General features: G+C 44.7%; 1 protein-coding gene across 1 annotated transcript; it reads left to right on the forward strand.

Moving 5' to 3' along the window:
* The first annotated feature begins 11,335 nt into the window (after positions 1-11,335).
* On the forward strand, positions 11,336-19,461 carry fosl2 (FOS like 2, AP-1 transcription factor subunit). Its single transcript, XM_079174849.1, has 4 exons — positions 11,336-12,044; positions 14,719-14,973; positions 15,327-15,434; positions 16,974-19,461. Exons 1-4 carry the CDS (start codon positions 11,916-11,918, stop codon positions 17,544-17,546), a joined length of 1,065 nt encoding a protein of 354 aa, XP_079030975.1. The 5' UTR covers positions 11,336-11,915; the 3' UTR covers positions 17,547-19,461.
* The last annotated feature ends 627 nt before the right edge of the window (positions 19,462-20,088 follow it).

Consider the following 20,088-nt stretch of genomic DNA (forward strand, 5'->3'; position numbering starts at 1 on the left):
ATCGAAAATTGGAGCGGGATGGAGCGGTGGGAGACAAGGCAACGCTTCAACTGTTTGTTTTCTTCATCCTAAATTCTTCGGCTTGCTCACATGCTCAGGTGTACCCAGTGCACACTGGTATGTGGATGAGGGGGGCACAAGAAAGAGAATAAAGCCAAATGTCCAACATGGGGAGTTGCGAAACCTAACCAAAACAAAATTGAAGCTACACACAAATGGGCTTGAGATAAGTGATAGAATAGCAGATACAAAATCCTGGCCTCTTATTATTACAGTATTCGCTCATATCTTTTCCACACTGATGTGTGCGCATCTGTTTACTACTGTAATTCCACATAAACCGTTTTTCAAAAGCCTACTTGTGAGCCTCGCGTTTTAATGTCACACAAACAGCGAGATGAAAATGGAGGGCGGTGTGTTCGGCCCTCTCTCCGTGCAGCAGCCACACTGCTTCAGTGTAACCGCACATCAGTGCTCAGTGGCAGCTCCACCACCGTCAGTTCTCGCCCGCTTCACAACCTCTGTGCAGCTGTAAACTGTTGACCTCTATCTGCTCCTTTGGACCAGCGGGTCATGTCCTGCAGGACTGTGGGTAAAAATGCAAACAGAGGCGCAAACGCCGGGGTTGTTGCAGCAAAGGAGATAAGAGAAAAGGGTGAGTGAGAGTGTGTGTGTGTGTGTGTGTGTGTGTGTGTGTGTGTGTGTGTGTGTGTGTGTGTGTGTGTGTGTGTGTGTGTGTGTGTGTGTGTGTGTGTGTGTGTGTGTGTGTGTGTGTGTGTGTGTGTGTGTGTGTGTGTGTACGTGTACGTGTACGTGTGTGTACACACACACACACACACACACACACACACGCGCGCGCATGCCAAGTGACACAAACCCCCCTTGGCAGCCTAATTAAATTTTCCACTTTTCCACACTCACATTAGGCCTCCATCGAGCCAGAAGGAATGTACGCACCAGGGGAGTCGACCCCAGGAAGAAGATCAACCGCCAACTCCCCCCCCCCCCCCCCCCCCACACTATTCCTCCCCCCAACTCACATCTCTGTTCAATCAATGACTGTTCAACCACACCTTGTCAGAGTCTCAACTGATACCTTCATTTACTTTAGTGTTTCTCTGTATCATTTTGTTGTTTCATTAAGAGGATAATAAGGCTTAAAGAGAGCCTTATTATCCTCTTAATGAAACAACAGATAATATGTGTCTTCGTTGATTGACAGGTGTATTGACGTATCAGAGTCCATGAGCGATGAGTGCTGTTTACTCGTCCATCCTCAGCTCAACTCGGGCTCCTACCTTTTTTTTTTTGCTCCAAATGTTTTAAAATGTCTCTTCGAAAACCCATTGGTGATGTCACAGACTTTGTGGCCCTGTTTCTCTTCACCACCACACTGTGTCCATACAAACAGAAATGTTAGATTGATTCTGCTTCAGTGTAGCGCGTAAGAGAGGCCTGGGAAAAAATACATTAATGCCGTATCCAGGGACATATGAATCCACACTTCAGTAAACACCAGGCACAAGTTAATGCAGTTTGAAATTAGGTATAGACTCAAAAGTCATGTTACACAATAGTCATCTTAAAGTGTCCAATGTTTTTTTTTACTTTTTTCCAGTTGTAAAATACTGTCCACAGAGACTTGGTTATTTTTAGATGCCCTGAGGATTATTTTTCTTTTCAGCTTTGATGATGTGAAACATTGGCTATTAGCCGAGATCCTGATTCTCAGAGACTTTGAAAACGACGATTCCACCTCGTTACCGAAGATGGTTACACAAATAGATAACTCTCATACATTTAGCTAAATTTGATTCAGAGCATTGATATAACAGCAAACAATTATTTGCTATGTGAATAGAGCTGGGCAAGTTAATGCGTTATTATCGCGTTAACGCATTCATTCATTAACACCGACAATTATTTTATCGCGCGTTAACGCAGTTTTTTTTTTATTATTAAGTGGACATTTTTAACTCAAGAACCAGCCATCTGGCAGCAAGCGGTGAACAGCTGTTTGTGTGGCGTCTCTTCCATCTCTTCCTGTTTCCTTCACCTACATTCCCCTGGGTCCTAAGTCCCTCCATGTACAGCTTCTTATCACCCTCTATGTACCAACGTACATTTATAACACATACCACACATATTACGGTAATCAGCGTTGCATAGTGTCTGACCAAAATACCAAAAAGAGCACACAAAAAATTATTCATTTAAATTATTTGTGTGTTTTTGTTTGGAATATGTATAGTAAGCATATCATTTAGTTATCGCTACTGAGAATTTAACAATTTTTTTTTTAAAACATGACGTAGATAGTTTTGCAGTTTTCAAGGTGTATATTTCAAATTGTATCTATTGCACACATGAAGATAAAGTTATGAACACCGGCTGAATATCTATTATCAGAATCATCATTACTGTATTTTAACTGCTACTGTGTGAAGGGAATACTGCTGTTAAACACCTTATTTGTCTAAAGCGTTTGCAAATCAAATGTTATTGCACTTTTGTTCATATAGCAGTACTTTTAAAATAAAAGTGGGCAATACACTACTTTTGAATTCATTATTGAATTTTGCGCATAACAATGCGATTAATCACAAAAGAATCATGTGATTAATCGCGATAAAAAATTGTAATCGTTGCCCAGCACTAGTAAATATATAGAGGACTAATGTCTATGAGAATGAGGTCGCTCTCTTTCTGTGTGTTCTGTTGCCATTGTTTGAGCTGTTAGCACCGTTAGCCGCGAGCCACGGGCTCTGGCCTCGCCATTCTGTGAACCATGTGGAGGCAATCCCTCAATCAGATCTGCTTTGAATTACGTATTGAGCAGCTTTTGAAATGTCAGTCTACCTGGGGAAAGTCCTGGGGCACCCCTGAGCAATAACTTAAGACGTCATGAATGTGGGTTGATCCATTGCTTTTGTAGCCCCACTAGCGGCTATGGGGATGGCAAGGTCAGTTTGACGGTCGGACTGAAACTTGTGGATGGATTGCCACAAATATTTCTACAGTCATTCAGGGTCCCCATTGTAATAACTCAGCGGATCCCTTAAAGGAGACATATCATGCTCATTTTCTGGTTCACACTTATACATATTCACGCTTATTTTGGGTTTCATCATCAAAAGAAATAATTTTTCTCATACTGCCCGTCTAAATATACCGGTATTCACCCCCTGTCTGAAACGCTCCAGTTTATCACCCGTCTCTTTAAGACCACCTCCCGAAAAAATCCAGTCTGCTCTGATTGACTCACCAGAAAAATATGTTGCACCTTTGCAAAGGTAGCTCTGAAGTTGTGAGTGGAGATACTCAGATATACAAAGAGATGACCTGGTAATCTTATTTCACAGTCTGTGTGCTCAAGCACGGAACAAATTAGTTTTTAAATATGTTGTTCCCTTTAACTTTTCAACTAGTGCCATCACCGGGTACCATTATCAAATGTTCTGCTGTGATGTCAGCTACAGGTCGGTACTGGAATTATCTTCAGTCACGGATGTCCATGTCGATTACAGACCACAGCCTGTAATGTCACCGCGGTTACAATGAGCACAAAGAATATTCATTACCCACCTTTTCATCTTCTTTGTGTTCAGTAGTGTTGTAGAGATTTCCTTGTTTTGTTTGCCATCATGTACAAAGGTAGTGTCCATTAAGCCATATATATATATATATGTAAGGTGTAAGAATGGATATGCTTGATGGAAGACCTTTTTTTTATTATCTTACTTCGTATTGTATAGGGTAAGTCAGACATATGACAGTAGTCAGTCTGAAAGCTCATCAGTTACAACGCTGATATCCTCCCATCTGATTCCACAATAGCTCTTCCACTGAGGACCCAGATAAAGCGAGCTAAAACTGTGTATTATTCCACAGTGGAGATAAGCCCTCAGAGCGGCATAGGAGGGGACTGAACGAGATATTGGCACACTTAAAGCAGAGCACAAAGAATTCTGTATGTTAACACAAACAAGAAATGCAAGATTGCACATAAAGACAAGCCAACAGCGCTAATCCTCCCTGAGCTCTAACACAACTTGAAGTCAAATTTTCCCAACAGCATAACTTGATGAAGAGACTCTAGCTATATGGATACAACTCTATCTTGCAGCCACGTCATGTTTTGCTTGTTTTTTTCCATAAAGATGATAGATTACATTAATAGATAGCAGGATTCAACCTCCACTGCAGAAAACCTCTCGGACTTGTTCTTCGACAAACACTTTCACACTCTTTTGGTGCACGTGAAATGATGCGTTAGTGTTTCCAGAAGAAACAGCAAGAAAAGCCTTGAAACTCAAACGTACCGCCCACGCTGTTAGTTTAACAGGTGATTTCTGGGAAGTGAAAGGGTGACCTCACACATTAAGTCTTTGAGATTTTACAGGTGGCTTCTTCTTTATTATTAAACTTCAAGTCGGTTCGGTCCAAGTCGCCAGGCGTTAGAGAGGCGGACGGTAGTTTTTTCAATTGAGGTCACACAGCAGCGGACATCTCGGTTCCTCAACCGAAACGCATTAACATTCCAAGCTGCTCAGCCCCTCAGCCTGCTCTCAGACCAGCATATTCATAAATTACGCTGACAACCTTGTTGACGGAGTGAGATAAACTTGCCCATTGTGTGCACGCTGGACTGCACTGAGACTCAGAAAAACGCCACTTGATTTGACTGTATTGTGCCAACCACGAAGAAAAACAACACGCACGCAGATGTACCAAAAAAACAAAATATTACGCACGTGTGTTTTTTTGTCAGGCAGCCCACATTTTTCTTTCCTTGGTTTCTAATATTGAGTGTGAGTGTGCGTGCGTGTGTGTGCGGGGGGACTTCTGTTTAGTTCCACTGAAAATAAGCAGTCCAGTAAAGGTGGAAGGAACGCCATGATGCCGTTTGTTTGCGAGCTGCAGGTGGCTGTGTTGACCGCTCAGAGGTCCCCCGACCACGCGCTGATCTTTTCTTCTCTCAGACCTTGTTATTTGTTCACTTCTTCCACCACACACTTCCAACATTTCCCCCTCTCTCTCTCTCTCTCTCTCTCTCTCTCTCGCTCTCTCTCTCTCTGTCTCTCTGTCTCTCTGTCTCTCTCACTCTCTCCCTGCTGTTTGTCCCCCGAACAGCGTTCCATTCTTCTTTGTCTCGAGGTACAGCTCGTCTGTGACGCACTTCCTTCCATTGTATCAGGAACTGATACCTTAACGCTCACGAAGTTACTGTCAAAGAGTGTGTCGGGGTGTGTTGATTGGAAGGCACTGTGTGCTCAGCACAGGTAATCATGTGTGTCTCCACTTGGCTGTTTTCCCTGCGATCACTTGATTAAACAGAGCTGTGTGGTAAATTCAGAAAAAAGCACCTTGCTTCGCTGCAATCTCTCGTAACAAAATGTATTTCTCTGGCTTGCCAGCACGACGACATGAAAACAAGTTGTTGCTGAAGTTGAGTCAGATGAGGTCACTTGGTTTATATCCCGGCTGCAGCAGCAAACAAGCATGAAAACATTAGGTTGCTACGTGATGGCATTTAATAAGATGCTCCCACCCCCTAATTCCCACCTCGCGGCGATTCCGGCGCTGCTCTCCTTTTAGTTGGAGGTCCAGCAAACACTGCTCAAAATCACATTTGTCTCAGAAATATCAAATGGCAAAAAAAAATGCTTGCATTTACTGTAAAAAAAAAGATTCAGCTCCACACACAGCGGTGTTGATGCGAAGGTTTCAGGTTTGCAACACTTAAACCGCATCTCAGCCCTGCCGGAACATAAGCAGTCCTCACCACTTCCACCTTTAAATTAACCATACCGACTGATATATATTATTTTATTATTTTACCACAATATTTCCATTAAGATTTAAAATCTTTTTTTCGAGGGAGTCCTGGACAAGACAGTAGCAGAAACATGTTTTTAAATAAGCACAAGCGATACACTTAAAACAAAACAGCAAAACAATTCAAATCAACATATTCTTCATATATCAAGCATAATAATTACTAAAAGAAAGCCTAAACCTTCCCTTAGATTGATACCTGGAAAATCAATCTTTTTTACTTCAATGAAGGAGAAGTTAGAGATAGTTCAATAGTTCAGTTAGATATTAGATGAGAAGATTGTTAACACTCTGATAGTCTAGTAGCTGTTCTCATCGAAAAAGCTCTAAAAAGTCACAATCCACGACCTGCTCAGCTCCAAACAGCAGACAGACACAGTTAGAGACCAGCTGCTGAACATAATGGAGCATTAGGAACGGAGGTAGAGACCAAAAACCGAGCTAAAAGAGAGTGAATACTGGACGTGCATTCATCAGGTGGACAAAAACATGACTTTGAACGAATGATGTATAAATAAGCAACTGTTTGCTAACAAGTTCGCCATATTAACATAAAAGGCGATACGTCAGTGTTGTGTTCACAACTTCTGTCCGCTGTCCAAGTGGCCGAAAAATGACTTATTTCAGATTTAAGGGAAAGATAATTTACGTATTAAAATTATATTCAAATGTTCAAACTAAATTCATTCTAATTGTCCTGTTGTGTTTCTTTTGAAGGTCAGTACAGAGATTCCCACCAGAGCCACGAAAGACATTGTACAATCGTTATCACGGGCTGAGTCGAACCTTCCAACACAAGTAAACTGATCCCCATATGTAAAATTGTTGAAGTGCTTTTTTAATCACTGCCACTAGGTGCCAATGTAATTCGAGGCATATTAGTAGACATTAGTCCGCTCTAATGTTCATCCATTCCCAGCCTGAAATTGTCACAGAATGCTTGCATCTGCGTTCATTAATTGCTTTTGCATATGGGATCTGGCATACAGGCGGAAACCGCACCATAGGACGTTGACGTATTATACATGTAATGTGCTTGTCTTCATAAGCCGTCCAGATAGACTGCATGTGAACAAGAGGAAGATGCTGTCGAGCTTCTTGCCTACCTGGAAGTGACTGGCCTTATTGGAGGATACGCAGCCAATGAATTCCTATTCTTCACTCTGCAATCCCACACTCCAGAGGTCAAGAGCGATCAAATTATCCCTCTGCGCTGTTGTGTTCGACTGCTTTACACGAGTCACCAAGGCAACCGGTAAATGAAATCACCGAAGGATGGTTACTTTAATTCACAGGAGCTGTCTGGCATCCAGCCTCTCTTTTTGTTCCTTGCACAGTGGGAATCCTGATGAAACTGCTGATTAGATTTCTATTTAAGAAGTCCAACTTGAGCAAGACACTGTGACAAAGGAGCTCACATTTGTCACCGCATTGTCAGAGCAAAACCAAGTCATATGGGATGGTTTCAATGGGGGTTATTCCATTGTTGACAGTCAGGGGGGGAGAAAAGGGCAAGTGTTGCTCACTAGCAAGTCCACTTCAGCTTCCGGCATCGTGTGGCAGGAAAGCATTGCTGCTTCTGTAATATATGAACAGTATATTAAGTGTGTTACCGAAGCACTGTAGCACGACAATAAATCCCACTGTCAGTCACGCTGATTGTTCATTAACCCACTCTCTGTGCTCCCACAGTCAGCACTTTGGTGCCTGCGTGTGTCCTGCTAGCAGCACCTGAGCTGTGAGATTAGCCATGCTGATCATGTGGAGCTATTATCCAGGTTAAGGTATTACAACATGACAGGTGAGTGACGCTAAAGGGAAGAACACAGCGGAAGGCAAGGGCAAAAAAAAGTCAAACTGTAACACAATGATTTTTGTGTATTATAAACCTGCTGATGGATATGGTCTCCTCCCCCTTTGTCCTGCTGAGCGGTTTTCTTGGTAATTATTTAGCAATAAAGTCACTCAATGAGGAGGATTCGTTTGTATGTATATATATATATATATTAGACAATAAATAAAAACAATCGCACCCTGCAGGAGTAGAATGCAACATAAATTAAATGGAGTAGAATATTCTTCGGCCTAGTTTACATTCAGCTGTTGGCTTATTCCACCGTAACAACAGAATTCATTCAAACATAGATGGACGTGTTGAACAGTCCTCCATTATTTACTATGCTGACAGACCCTCTGGAACCTAGTCCTTGTATCTTACGGGGATACTGGGGATTCTCATGTGGTGGTTCTTTATACTTTATATGCAGTGTATATATCATACCCTTTAATGTTTCATATGCTTGTAAAACCTTCATCTACAAAGTTACTCAGCTGTAGTAGACTCAAATGTTTGATTATTACCTTAGAAATGCAGTGCAAGTGCCTTAAATTCTCCACCTTTTATGTGGATGTCCAATCAGTGTTAATGGTAAATGTAATCAATTGAAGCAATGAATCCCTCAGTGTGTGAGTGTGTGCTATACTGACCCAGAAAGCTGAGCTCTCCTGCTCGAGGAGCCGTGCCAGCAGTGCCTACGTGTACCAGGATGCATTGCGGATTGTGGATGCAAGGTTTCTGACTCCCCTCCAGCCTCACCCTCCTGGCTACCCGGAGAAATCCAAGCTGAAATCGCCCCTAGTTCTTCCTCGCATCCAATTGCGTCACTGTCACATCAAAATGACGGCACTGGATTCAGGAAGAATGACAGATTTTGGAGCTGCGAACTCAGCTTTCTGGGTCAGTACAGCACGGACATGACACGTTTATCATCAATACTGATTGAACCTGCACATCCACACATGAGCTAATTTTCTCTTTTAAATACATTTAAAAAAAGGTTTGCTTGGAATGTTGTTCACAGGCAAACCTAGAGTCAAGTTATTCAGGTTTAACACCAACTTCTGCACTAAAAGTACTTATTACTTATGGGCATCTAAAAAAATGAATGTCAAACACATTATATTACAAGAAAGTGCACTTTCTTTCACTTGTTGCCACTGCTAGACATCCAACGTTAAGCTCTACCTCACTCATGCAGTGTTTTCCCCTTCGGTGGGTCACTGACAGCACTGTGAGGCAGCATAAACTCACAGTGGAGTTTGACTATGAAGATGTTATTGTTTGATAGTCCACCTGCTCTATGATATGCAACTCATGTCATATAGACCTTCGTATTGCATAACAAAATGTCCTCTTCCTCGTGCTACAGCTGCTGCACCTCTGTACCATTCAGCCTAGTGTCGCCAATAACCTAATTTTAATATCGCCATTTGTGTCATCGTCCTCGGGCAAAAGCATTTGACTGCCCTTAATTCACAATCTACCGTTCGGATTTTGCAGACGGGCACTTGAATGCAGCATTAGGGTCACGTCAACCTCGCATGGGTCAAAACGCGGCGGGCCACGGCCAGCCAGGTAAGCCTCTGTTCGTCAGGGGACATAATACCTGCGTGGACTCCACGAGATGGTCCACACGGGGAGCCGATCCCTTATGATGTGTGATGGAGGGACGCCGACGCCTCGGGTGGCGCACGACCCGAGGATCAGCCGAGGTCCATGCGCACACGCATCGACGAACCCACTTGTCACGTGACCTGATGGCGCCGCACTGCTCAGGCTCTTGTTTCTTCTTCTTCTTCTTTTTTTAATACTTAATTTACCATCAACCCCCGTGAAACTAATGACAAATTGGAGCGACGACTTCTGACTGACGGGCGTCACATTACGCTGCGCGTGATGATATCCCATTATGTACTTAAAAGACCCAAATTGGACTGGTAGGCCTATAGGGAACAGAGCCTGTCACAGTGCCATACCTTTAACTTCACCCAAATCGACGCCGACGGGTGCGTCTCAAATTATATTACGGCATTAATTATAGGACTATGGCAGCTTAGAGTCGTCGCCCCCCCCCCCCAGAGCTATTTAGCAGGAAACTGTCGCTTAGCAACACCGTCGCCCGCTAAAACAGATGGGTCGTTGCCAGATGATAAACACTAATCATCAATTAATATCGTTGAAAATAACATCCGCGTGCTTTCTGTCGCGCTGTCACACACGGAGTTCCGGATCACGGCACAGGTCAAAAGGTAAGCAACAAACAATGAAAATGACACCCACTTTCTTAGGAAAGGGTGACATATTGGAAGGGCTTACCTACAGTATAATTGACGTGTTCACGTTATGAGCAAGCGCATAAAGTCAGAGTGGTCACCTCAGAAAACCCCCCTGCAGATTATTTTCCCTCGACACAACTTCCCCCTGCATCTGGAACTTTTTTTTATGCGAGCGACTCTTTCTGGCAAAGACGCGCGCTGCAAAAAAAAAAAAAATCTTTAAGAGAGCTCAGCATATAACCAGTTGTGGTGCTAAAATAGGGACCATAGCAGATTGGATTATGTTTAATACGCCATTTCATCTCGTGTAACGTGTCACATTCTGGGCGCCGTGCCCTTGTTTATGAGCTGCGTCCGAGTCACAATTAGCCCACATTTCTTTTCCATTTCTTTTGAACCCGCCGTGCTGCACCCGTTGTGTGTGTAGACCCTGACCGGTGGGCCACGTTAACGTGACCAAACTGCACGGGATAATGCTGCGGTTATTTTTTTTTTGCACCGTCCCTTTCGCGCTCCGTGTGCCAAATCGCGCTCTCCAAGTGCGTCGCCGCGAGATTAACGCAAAGACTGAATTGTGCTTGAAACTCTACCGTGTCCGATCAGTGTGAGTGGTCTCTATTAACGGGGGACAGTGGCAGATGAAAGCCGGTAGATGCTGAGCTCGCGTGTCTTCAGATACAACGGGCACGGTGGGCTGTACACGCGTGCGTCCTCCCTATGCTGCCAACACAGTTAGGCATTCGAGACTGATCACAGATGCAGATATCGAATTAATTATTTCACATTAAACCTCCAAGATATGTTTGGGTTTTTTTTGCTCTAAACTCAGACCCACGGGAGCGCGCGCGCGTCACACGGGTTTTTAAACGCTCTTTATTATCTGTAGCCTATACGTTTATAGCTTTCATATCTTCGTTTTTTTCTGCACTCAGCAGGAACCGGACCGGGACCCGCGCACCGAGAGCTCAGAGTCCGGAATGCAGCGCGCGAGGGGAGGGAATCCCTCCAGTGTCTGACGCTTCCCTTTACCAAGGAAACCCACACGCGCTCTCTGACGCAACTGCCCATTTTAGGAAACTTGCGTCAATGGACCGAGGCAAGTCAGACCAAACAGTGAACTCCACAGCGGGCGCTGACGTTCGTATCAAAAAATAAATCTGTCCGCATGTATCTGGGCTGCTTTTACTGTATCCCTTGCGTTTCGGTTATGTCTCCAGTGTCCGCTGGGCGACGAATGGTCACGGCGGATCTCTCTTTTTGCACTGCCTTATCCAGAACGCGACCCCTCCCTGGGAGAAGTTGCAACGCCCAGGCCGTGACGTGGGCTGTTTCGTTGGTGTTGAAAAGCCGTTGCAGTTGCTTCATAGTGCCATTGAAGTGAGTCATCTCTAGGAAGTGTGGTTAAAAAAAAAAGGAAAAGAAAGAAAGAAAAAAGTTAGAACTGTTCCGTGAACAGCGGAGAGCTCAGACAGAGTGCGCGGAGTATCTAGGCAAGGCGACGGGAGTTACTCAGACGATTAGCTGGGCAGTAGGCTTGAAAGCGAACGTTACCTGCGTGAGTCACTCTGTAACTACACTCGTCTCGACTGGATCCGTCTGCGGTAGGTGTGCTGCTGACTTTAGGCTGAAGTTTGCGCACCTGAGAGGATCGACCATAGTGTAGTAAAGATCTGCCTGCGGCTCAATAATAATAATAAAGAAGCACAATAAGAAATAGCTTTAGCGAGCAGGAAGAAATATTCATTGCAGCTGGCAATATCTGTGAGATGTTTTAGGTTAGTTTACAGCAGCGTCATTGCACTTGGTCTTTATCAACTCTTCTCTGGATATCCCGAAATAACAACGTCTCGACTCAGAGGATTTTTTTCTTCTCTTGGTGCCTTTTTAACTGCGAGGATTCTAAAAAAGAAAAAGAGGGGGCGGAGGGTTCAGATCTCAAACAGTCTCCTCTTTCCTGGACCATGTACCAGGACTACTCCGGGAACTACGACACCTCGTCCCGCGGAAGCAGCACCTCTCCGGCCCAGCCAGAGTCCTTCACGAGTGGCAGCAGCACGATCGGAAGTCCGATCTCTACCTCAAGCTACCAGGTAACACAAGGAAACGCCGGGCTTCCGCGACATTATACCTATAAATAATACCGTAATCATGTCAATGTCAAGTGCGCAACATCTGAAACATACACGTCGTTCGTCGTATAGATGTATTTTCTCACGGCACTGCGCTTCCACCAGTTAATAGATTTTATAAAGGCATTCTCCGGGTTGCTTTGGGGGGTTGGGGGGGAAACTAATGAACCCAGTGACACAGATTGAATCGATGACTCAACTGATGCAAGACTCGATCTGTTGGCAAGTATTTGATAATCGTTCTGTTTGAATTGTGTCACAGTTTATCCAAACACCGTCGGATGATGTGCTTTTGATCAAACATCAAATTTGCGCACGGGCTGGTGCGCACAGTAAATATGGAATACGTGGTGATTTTTGCACATGTAAATGAAACCGTACATGTTTCTTCCTTGTAATAAAACAAAACTTCAAAAGGTACAGGTTACACTCATAGAGGTGAAGGTAACTGTGCTGATGTTGTGCAGGAGAAATGGGAGACACTGAATTTAATTTGCTTGGGATTTCCAGATGTCAGTGTCAAATCCACTACATCTGTCCGTCGCTCTCATCTATCGTGTCTGTGCGTAAAACTGTAATATTCGTGGGGGTCTTTGTGCTTGTGGCACCCCAGTGGAGATGGCATTTTACGCGCAGTATAAGGATAATGCCTTTAGAACGCACAGTCCCACATGTCATATAACATTAGCTGTTTACCCAATGCGCCAGTTGGGAGAATGCAACAGGCACGTACTGCTTAATACATTGACACGAGGGCCAGGATGTGTCTGTCTTGGCTACCAGCTATTATTGGAGAGCGCCAAAGACTGTTATGCTTTTGCAAAATACAATATAAGTTCAGTTAAGGTTGGACCATCACATATGACACGACCACGGATCAGATTGTAGTCCAATTTTCTTCGATTGGTCTCGCGCTGCAAAAATGGCATATTTCTTCCAGCGGGATGCGAGCGCGCATAACGGTAGCGCAGGTCAAACCAAACCAAACCAAATACAATTCCCTTACCGAGAAAATGCCACTAAAATGCAAACGCTGCAGCGTTCTGAGCGATCCTTTAAAACACCCTGCAATTATCTCCTCGATGTCATCAGAGGTCTCATACCTTCTCAGTGAGATATACCCGAGGCTACTGTAGGTCTGCCAGAGCAACGCTCTGAGGACGCCGTGCCATGTATTCACAAATGATAGGATGTAAATCATCCCGGAAGAGTCATGTTGTTTGCTCGCAGTTCAGTCTCTGTGTAGTGTACTTCTGTGGAAAAGCGTCGTCAGGGCTCACGCAACATTACGGTAAACGACTTTTGGCCCGTATCTATCATCGCTAAGGTTCCCTGTAATCACACACTGACTGTCTGTTTCTCATTACAGCGGGCTGGAACATGACTTTGTTATTCTTTATTGAGACATATCAAAGCAGAGCATTTTTTTCCCCTGTTTTAATTAGAGCTTCAGATATTTTTAAGTTATATCAGATAAACTGGGGCTTCTCTATATTTAGTGTCATAACTGTACTGATTTAGTTTGAGTGTGATTTATACTCCACTGTATACAATTCATCTTTTTTTATGCTCTTATTTTGAAGCCAGCTCACCAAAAAATTTCGGCTCACATAATTCTGGTCTAACTGATCTGGCTTGTTACAGCTGGCTGTCCCCCCCCCCCCCCCCCCCCCCCCCCCCCCCTCCCTTACTGGAACTGCTCGCGTTTCTCATGTGCTTAACACATCCCATACACAATGACTCACCAGAATAAACAAAGTTCCAATAGACTGCCGGGATATCCGACGGAAATTCGGGAAAGTCGGGAATATCGGTGAGATGACGACGCGCGTAATTTACGCACACGGGCAGGCGCAGCCAGTAATACTGACCAGACATATCCTCATACCGGCATCGTTATTACAGTCAGTTCCCACAAACATGCAGGTTGTAGACATTCATACTTTTAAAATCGTGTTGGAGGATTTGATCCATAATATGAGGGGTTTGTGCCAAAGGTTGAGCGGCATGAACTCATAATCTTTTTCTTTAGATCAGACACATATATCCTGCATCGCGGTTTAGCTCCGCACCCACAACTAAGTGCAAATACATCTTTTTGCTTTAAATAAATTTTTTTTCAAAATAAATGTTAATTCCAACATATAAATCATTAAATTGTTGTCACTTATCATTTTGCATCTCAGAAAAACCAATCCCTCTGTAACCTTCTGTTCAATAAAATAAAGTCCATGCCACCATACGACCCATTATATTATATCCATCAGTCTACAGTAATATGTATATTCACCCTCCTGCCAGTCCAGACGTTTGCAATACTTCAGCTCAGTGCTCTGTCTCATGGTTATTGTAGTAAAGTGAGATGCTGTGGACACCTTGGGCTTTCCCTGCGTGATTCACAGCATGTGTCACTGTTCCACTCCAGGGGTTACATACACAGTGTTTTGCCTATGTTGGATTGAATCATTACTATAAGCTCGTACTGTGGAAAATGTGTGAATTTGATAATGGTGGGTGGTGGTGTGAGGCAGGGCTCGTGGATAGAAGAAGATAGAAGATGCTTTACCGGGAAGTTTCCTCAGATGTGGCCGTGCGTCCCCTCTTATCCAATCCCTCTCGTTCCCTCTCCTTCCAGAAGTACAGGGTCGACATGCCCGGCTCCAACAGTGCCTTCATCCCCACCATCAATGCAATCACGACCAGCCAAGACCTGCAGTGGATGGTGCAGCCCACCGTCATCACCTCCATGTCCAACCCTTACTCCCGCTCCCACCCGTATGGCCACCACCTGCCCAACGGGCCAGGGCTGCTGGGGCACAACACACTGGCTCGGCCCGGGGTCATCCGCTCCATCGGGGATGCCAGGGGGCGACGCAAGAGGGACGAACAGGTGAGGGACATTGTTGGACTGCAAAAAACAGGCTTTTTTTGTTTGTTTCGATAGTTAGACGTTGGTTTCTGTTTATAGAGCTGGATTTTGCTTCAGAAGAAGTGTGTTCATCCTGAAAACAAAGCAAAACACCATCATGTGTTCACCAGAAATCATTAAACATGAGATAGTTTGTTCAACAGAGAAGAAGCAAAATGAGTTTATCAGGCCAATAAATTCTATGTGGTATCATCATTCTCCTCACAGCCAGCCGGTACTACCAGCTCTTGCTTGTTGCTTCCTGTTGACTGAGTGTGTGTGTGTCAAACAGCTTGTGTCATACCTGCTGTGTTCCTTCTCTGCTTTGCCCTTAGCTCACCCCGGAGGAAGAGGAGAAACGGAGGGTGAGGCGCGAGAGGAATAAGTTGGCCGCCGCCAAATGCCGCAACCGCAGGCGAGAGCTCACGGAGATGCTGCAAGGGGTGAGTGGAAACCTGAAAACTGGAGCCGCCGCATCAGATCAGAATCTGTTATTGGGACCCGCTTGAATCACACAAATACCTTCCTCTTATGCAGCAAACATGAGGATGAACAACCATGCTTCCTGTTTTTTGGGCAAATTTGCCATGCTTATAGTTGCAAAAAATAAAAAAAAGTAACAAAAGAAATGATTTTCACACTGAATACATGCACAGGGGAAAAAGAAAAAATAGTCACACCGGTTCTGAAGTCTGGCAGGAGTCCAGTTTTTTTTTATGACTGATCGAGCACACCTCAATTTACAACCTTGCATTACTGGTTCGACTCTCGCCATGTCTCTGAGTGTGAGGTCTGAGCGAGGAGATGACAGGCGATGAAAGGCTTTTTTGTCTCGGGCAGCTGCAGACAGAGGTAGAGCTGTCTCGCAGCATCTAAATGGACTAATTAGCCGAATTACAGTGAGGTAGGTGGAGCTTGTCAGACCTTAAAAAAAAAACAACCAGGAATGGAATTTGCTGTAGGCAGCTGTCTCCGTGAATGAAGGACATTTTGTAAAAAGGGGCCAATTGCTTGTCTCACAATCCCACATAGAGACATTCTGCGTGCACGCATACACACATACGCAAACACACACACACACACACACACACACACACACACACACACACACACACACACACACACACACACACACACACACACACACACACACACACACACACACACACACACACCACAGCCATTGCCTCTAGGGAAAGAAGAAAAAAACGCGGCTGTCTTTTTTTTTCTTCAAAATTCCAAATAAGGAAGTGACCCAGTGAAAAGACTGAGCGTTCCTACAACCACTCCTCTTTGATTGACTGAAGTGTCTCTCTGGGCTCCTCCCCTGTCTCCTTGTGTGCTACTTCCTCATACCTTTGCCCATGAGTCTAAGTTCTCAGACAGCATGTCGGCTTATCTTCATCCGCCTGATGTCTAGAGGTGTTTATGGTTTTTTTGTCTTGAATGTGTGCACATTCAAGACACGCTTCTGATGTAGATCTCATATCCCCCGAGACACAAACAACGCACCGTCATTATGGGAGAGTCAAATTCAAGCAGAGAGGCTTACGCCTTGTAAATCGAACTGGCCCAGGACAAGTTCCTGATTGTGCCCCTTTCTGTGGCTAGTAGAACTGTAGCAAATGGACAGTGCCCTCTTTTGGCGCCTTGGGGGAACAGTCACACAATCTGATGACCTGATTGTGGAAGGAACTTGAAATGATTGGCATTGTCACGTCACATTTTTTGCAGCTATGGGGTCAATTTCTTGGCTTTTTGTCACCAAATATCCGTGATGCAGTATATATTTTTTTTAAACATAATATTTAAGCCATCCTGGTCATTGGTGCGGACCCTGAACTGTCTGGCTTTTGCATGTTGTTCCCCATTTCTCTGTCCCCTTATTTCCTGTCAAAAATGCCCCAAAGAAATGAAGAAAAACAACCCAAAAAAAAGAACCTGCTTTAGCGCTCAACCATGTTTCCTGTTTCTCCTCACAGGAGACTGAAAAGCTGGAGGAGGAGAAATCGGACCTGCAGAAGGAGATCGAGAACCTGCAGAAGGAGAAAGACAAGCTGGAGTTCATGCTGGTTGCCCACAATCCCGTGTGCAAGCTCCCCATCGACGAGCGCCACCATCAGCACCATCAGCACCATCAGCACCATCAGCACCAGCAGCAGCAGCACCAGCAGCAGCAGTGTGCCCCGCTCCCGCTGACCATGCGCCCCAACATGGGCAGCCGGGCTCAGATGAACCATGTTGTCGTGAAGCAAGAGCCCGACGAAAATGACGTCGTGGGCAAGCCCCAGCGCTCCGTCATCAAGCCCATCTGCCTGGGCGGCGGCGGGATGTACTGCACTGACGGGGACAGCCTGAACACACCAGTGGTGGCGGCATCCACCCCGGCCGCCACGTCCAACGCCCCGAGCCTCATATTCACCTACCCGAGCATGCTGGAGCCCGAGAGCCCCTCGCCCTCCTCCGAGTCCTGCTCCAAGGCCCACCGGCGCAGCAGCAGCAGCGGGGACCAGTCCTCAGACTCCCTCAACTCGCCCACCCTCCTGGCCCTATGAGCGGCGGCTGAGAAACAAACACTGTGGCCGACAGCAAGCGTGGGGATCAACTGCGCCTCCCCTCCCCTACCTTTTTAAAGACCCAAGAGCACATTCAAAAGTCCAGACCAAGCTGACCATGAGAGCCGTCCCCCTCCCCCACCTGCAGGGAGACCCACAAGGGCTACGCCGCGTGTTTCTTCTTGTTCTGCTTCAGTGTAATGTTTTTGTATACGTTCAGAGTGTGTGCACCAATCCTAAAAAAAAGTGTCCTCCCTTCGCCATTTCAACTCCAGAGTGTCAACTTGTTTACTGGGAAGACAATTCTGAAGAGAAACACGCCGCAATCTGGCAATTGTGAGTCGACGTGACCGCAACCAGGGAGCGCGTTAATATATATATTTTTTTGCAAATGTTTCAAAAGCCATGTGGCCGACACTTGCACTCCGCCAAGACGAATCAATAAATCACTAAACGAGGTCAGCGTTCTACTGGGCTTTCTGAGGAGGAGACAAAGGAGACGACGAGCAAAGACTTCCTCTCGTCTCCTTTTCCATTTTGAGTTCCTAACATGGACCTTGATTCAGGAATCGCTACGAGCAGTGTGTACACATTTATGATGCTATTTCCATCTCTTTAATCATATTTATGGCCCGTGCTGATTCAGTTTTACAAAGTGTTTTGTCTCCTTAATCCGCCTGTAGAAAAGCTAAATGGTCGTCCACGGGCGACCGAGGCCCTCCTCAGTGTTGCAAAGGATTACGAGCCAACTTTCAATCAATGACTAGTTCCTCAATACTCTATATCTTCTATTTTTGCCATAGCGGCTTGACTTTACAGTAGTATCGGTGTGCTTTTCCTCAGTGATTCTGTACCTGAACTTTTACAACCTGTTTATGACAAAGTGTATGTGATTTACATTGATGTCAGGGATATCTCTCATGTGTAGTAGAACCCCATCGTGAAGAGCGTCGCGCGGTCTAGTGTTGCAGAGGTGGCGATAGACTGCACACGGAGGGATGAGAAAACGTCCTCTCCTTGTTGCGTCACGTAGGGGAAAAGGTTTAACGTTTTCCGCTCGGACGATACAAAAGTTTGATCAAAGCCCTCCACCAGATTCTGACCTTCTTTTCTGTGTTGTCGCACTTTCTCTAGACAAAAGGTCTTACTGCCTCTCGGGGCAGGTCAGGTTTCAAAACGCCAAAAAAAAGCTTTGTTTGACACGTGTAATTTGTCCATCTTTGTCTAAAAAATTTGGAACAAAAACAACAAAAAAGCCACTGTGGTCTAGACCGTCTCCAGCTGCCAATGATGTCAACCCTGTTTATACTGTGCTTGTACATCTGTCACTTTTAGTAAAGACAGTCAGTGATGTTTAAATCCAAGTCAGACGTGCTGATTTTTTACGGGTGTGTGAACGTATGCCAAAATAGAGGTACTCTGTAGAAACGTAGTGGAGGCTGAGCCGGCTTTAAACGAGGGGCCAGACACAGTTCACTTTCTGACAACAAGAAAGGGACGATTTCTTTTTTTTTTACAGCTGGCCTGAGATGAAAGAGGGGACACCTCGAGAAAATGTAATATCTCTGAAGTTCTAAGAAGCACTTCTTTTTTCGTAGTTTTAACGTGTGTGTATCTTTAAAGGGTTAGGGTTTTCAATACTGTGCACTGAGACAGCGACTTTTTTGTTCTGTTCACTTCAAACATTCCTAACGTCAGGGGTTTAGAAGGGGGATGTCGTCTTTGCTCGAAACCCTTTTCTGTTATTACAGGAGAAAATGTTTTGGTTGGAAGACGTGTGGGTGTGCCGGATGCAGGAAAACGGACTTTGCAATTCAATACAAGCTGCTGCTACTTTGGAAAGAACACGTCGGCTGTTTCTCTTCTGATGACGTTTTGGGTTTAACATCACCGGCTGTGATATCGTGTGGATGCAACTGGGGTGGGGGTGGGGGTGTGTGTGTGTGTGTGTGGGGGGGGGGGGGGTCTCTGATCCTGTATGACAACATAAAGAGAAACCAAAAACATTACTGTGGGCGAGTCTGATATGTCTGTATGTTGAAATATTCTGCAGCCCCTCGACACACATAGGAAAGCCATTGACTGTAGATCTTCTGCTGTACATGTCATCTACTGTCTGTCGCCTGTTTTTAAATACTATTACTTCTTTTTCAAATGCTTTAACTGTTCAAAATGATTCAAAATTAATAAAAAACAGCAATATGTATAGCAGTGTTTGTTAATTTAAATGAATAATAATAATAAAAAAATGATAATTTTCAACCTAAAATTGTGCTCTTTCGTTCATGGGGACCCACTTACAGCTGTTAACTGACACAACACCTTTTTCTAAACTGTTGAAAATACCACCACCCAGTTTATCAATCGCTCTGATCAGTCTGGAATAGGAACGAGCATTTGACCCTAAAGACAGCAAGCTAAAGCACAGGTTAACAAGTAGCTGGTTTAAAAAAAAGACATGAAAGAGTTAAGACAAAAAAGTCATTTCAGAATTCATTCTACTTGCTTCTACGAAACATCTCAAAGTGGTGACACAAACATT

Source organism: Pholis gunnellus (assembly GCF_910591455.1).
Source record: "Pholis gunnellus genome assembly, chromosome: 15".
Lineage (NCBI taxonomy): Eukaryota > Metazoa > Chordata > Actinopteri > Perciformes > Pholidae > Pholis > Pholis gunnellus.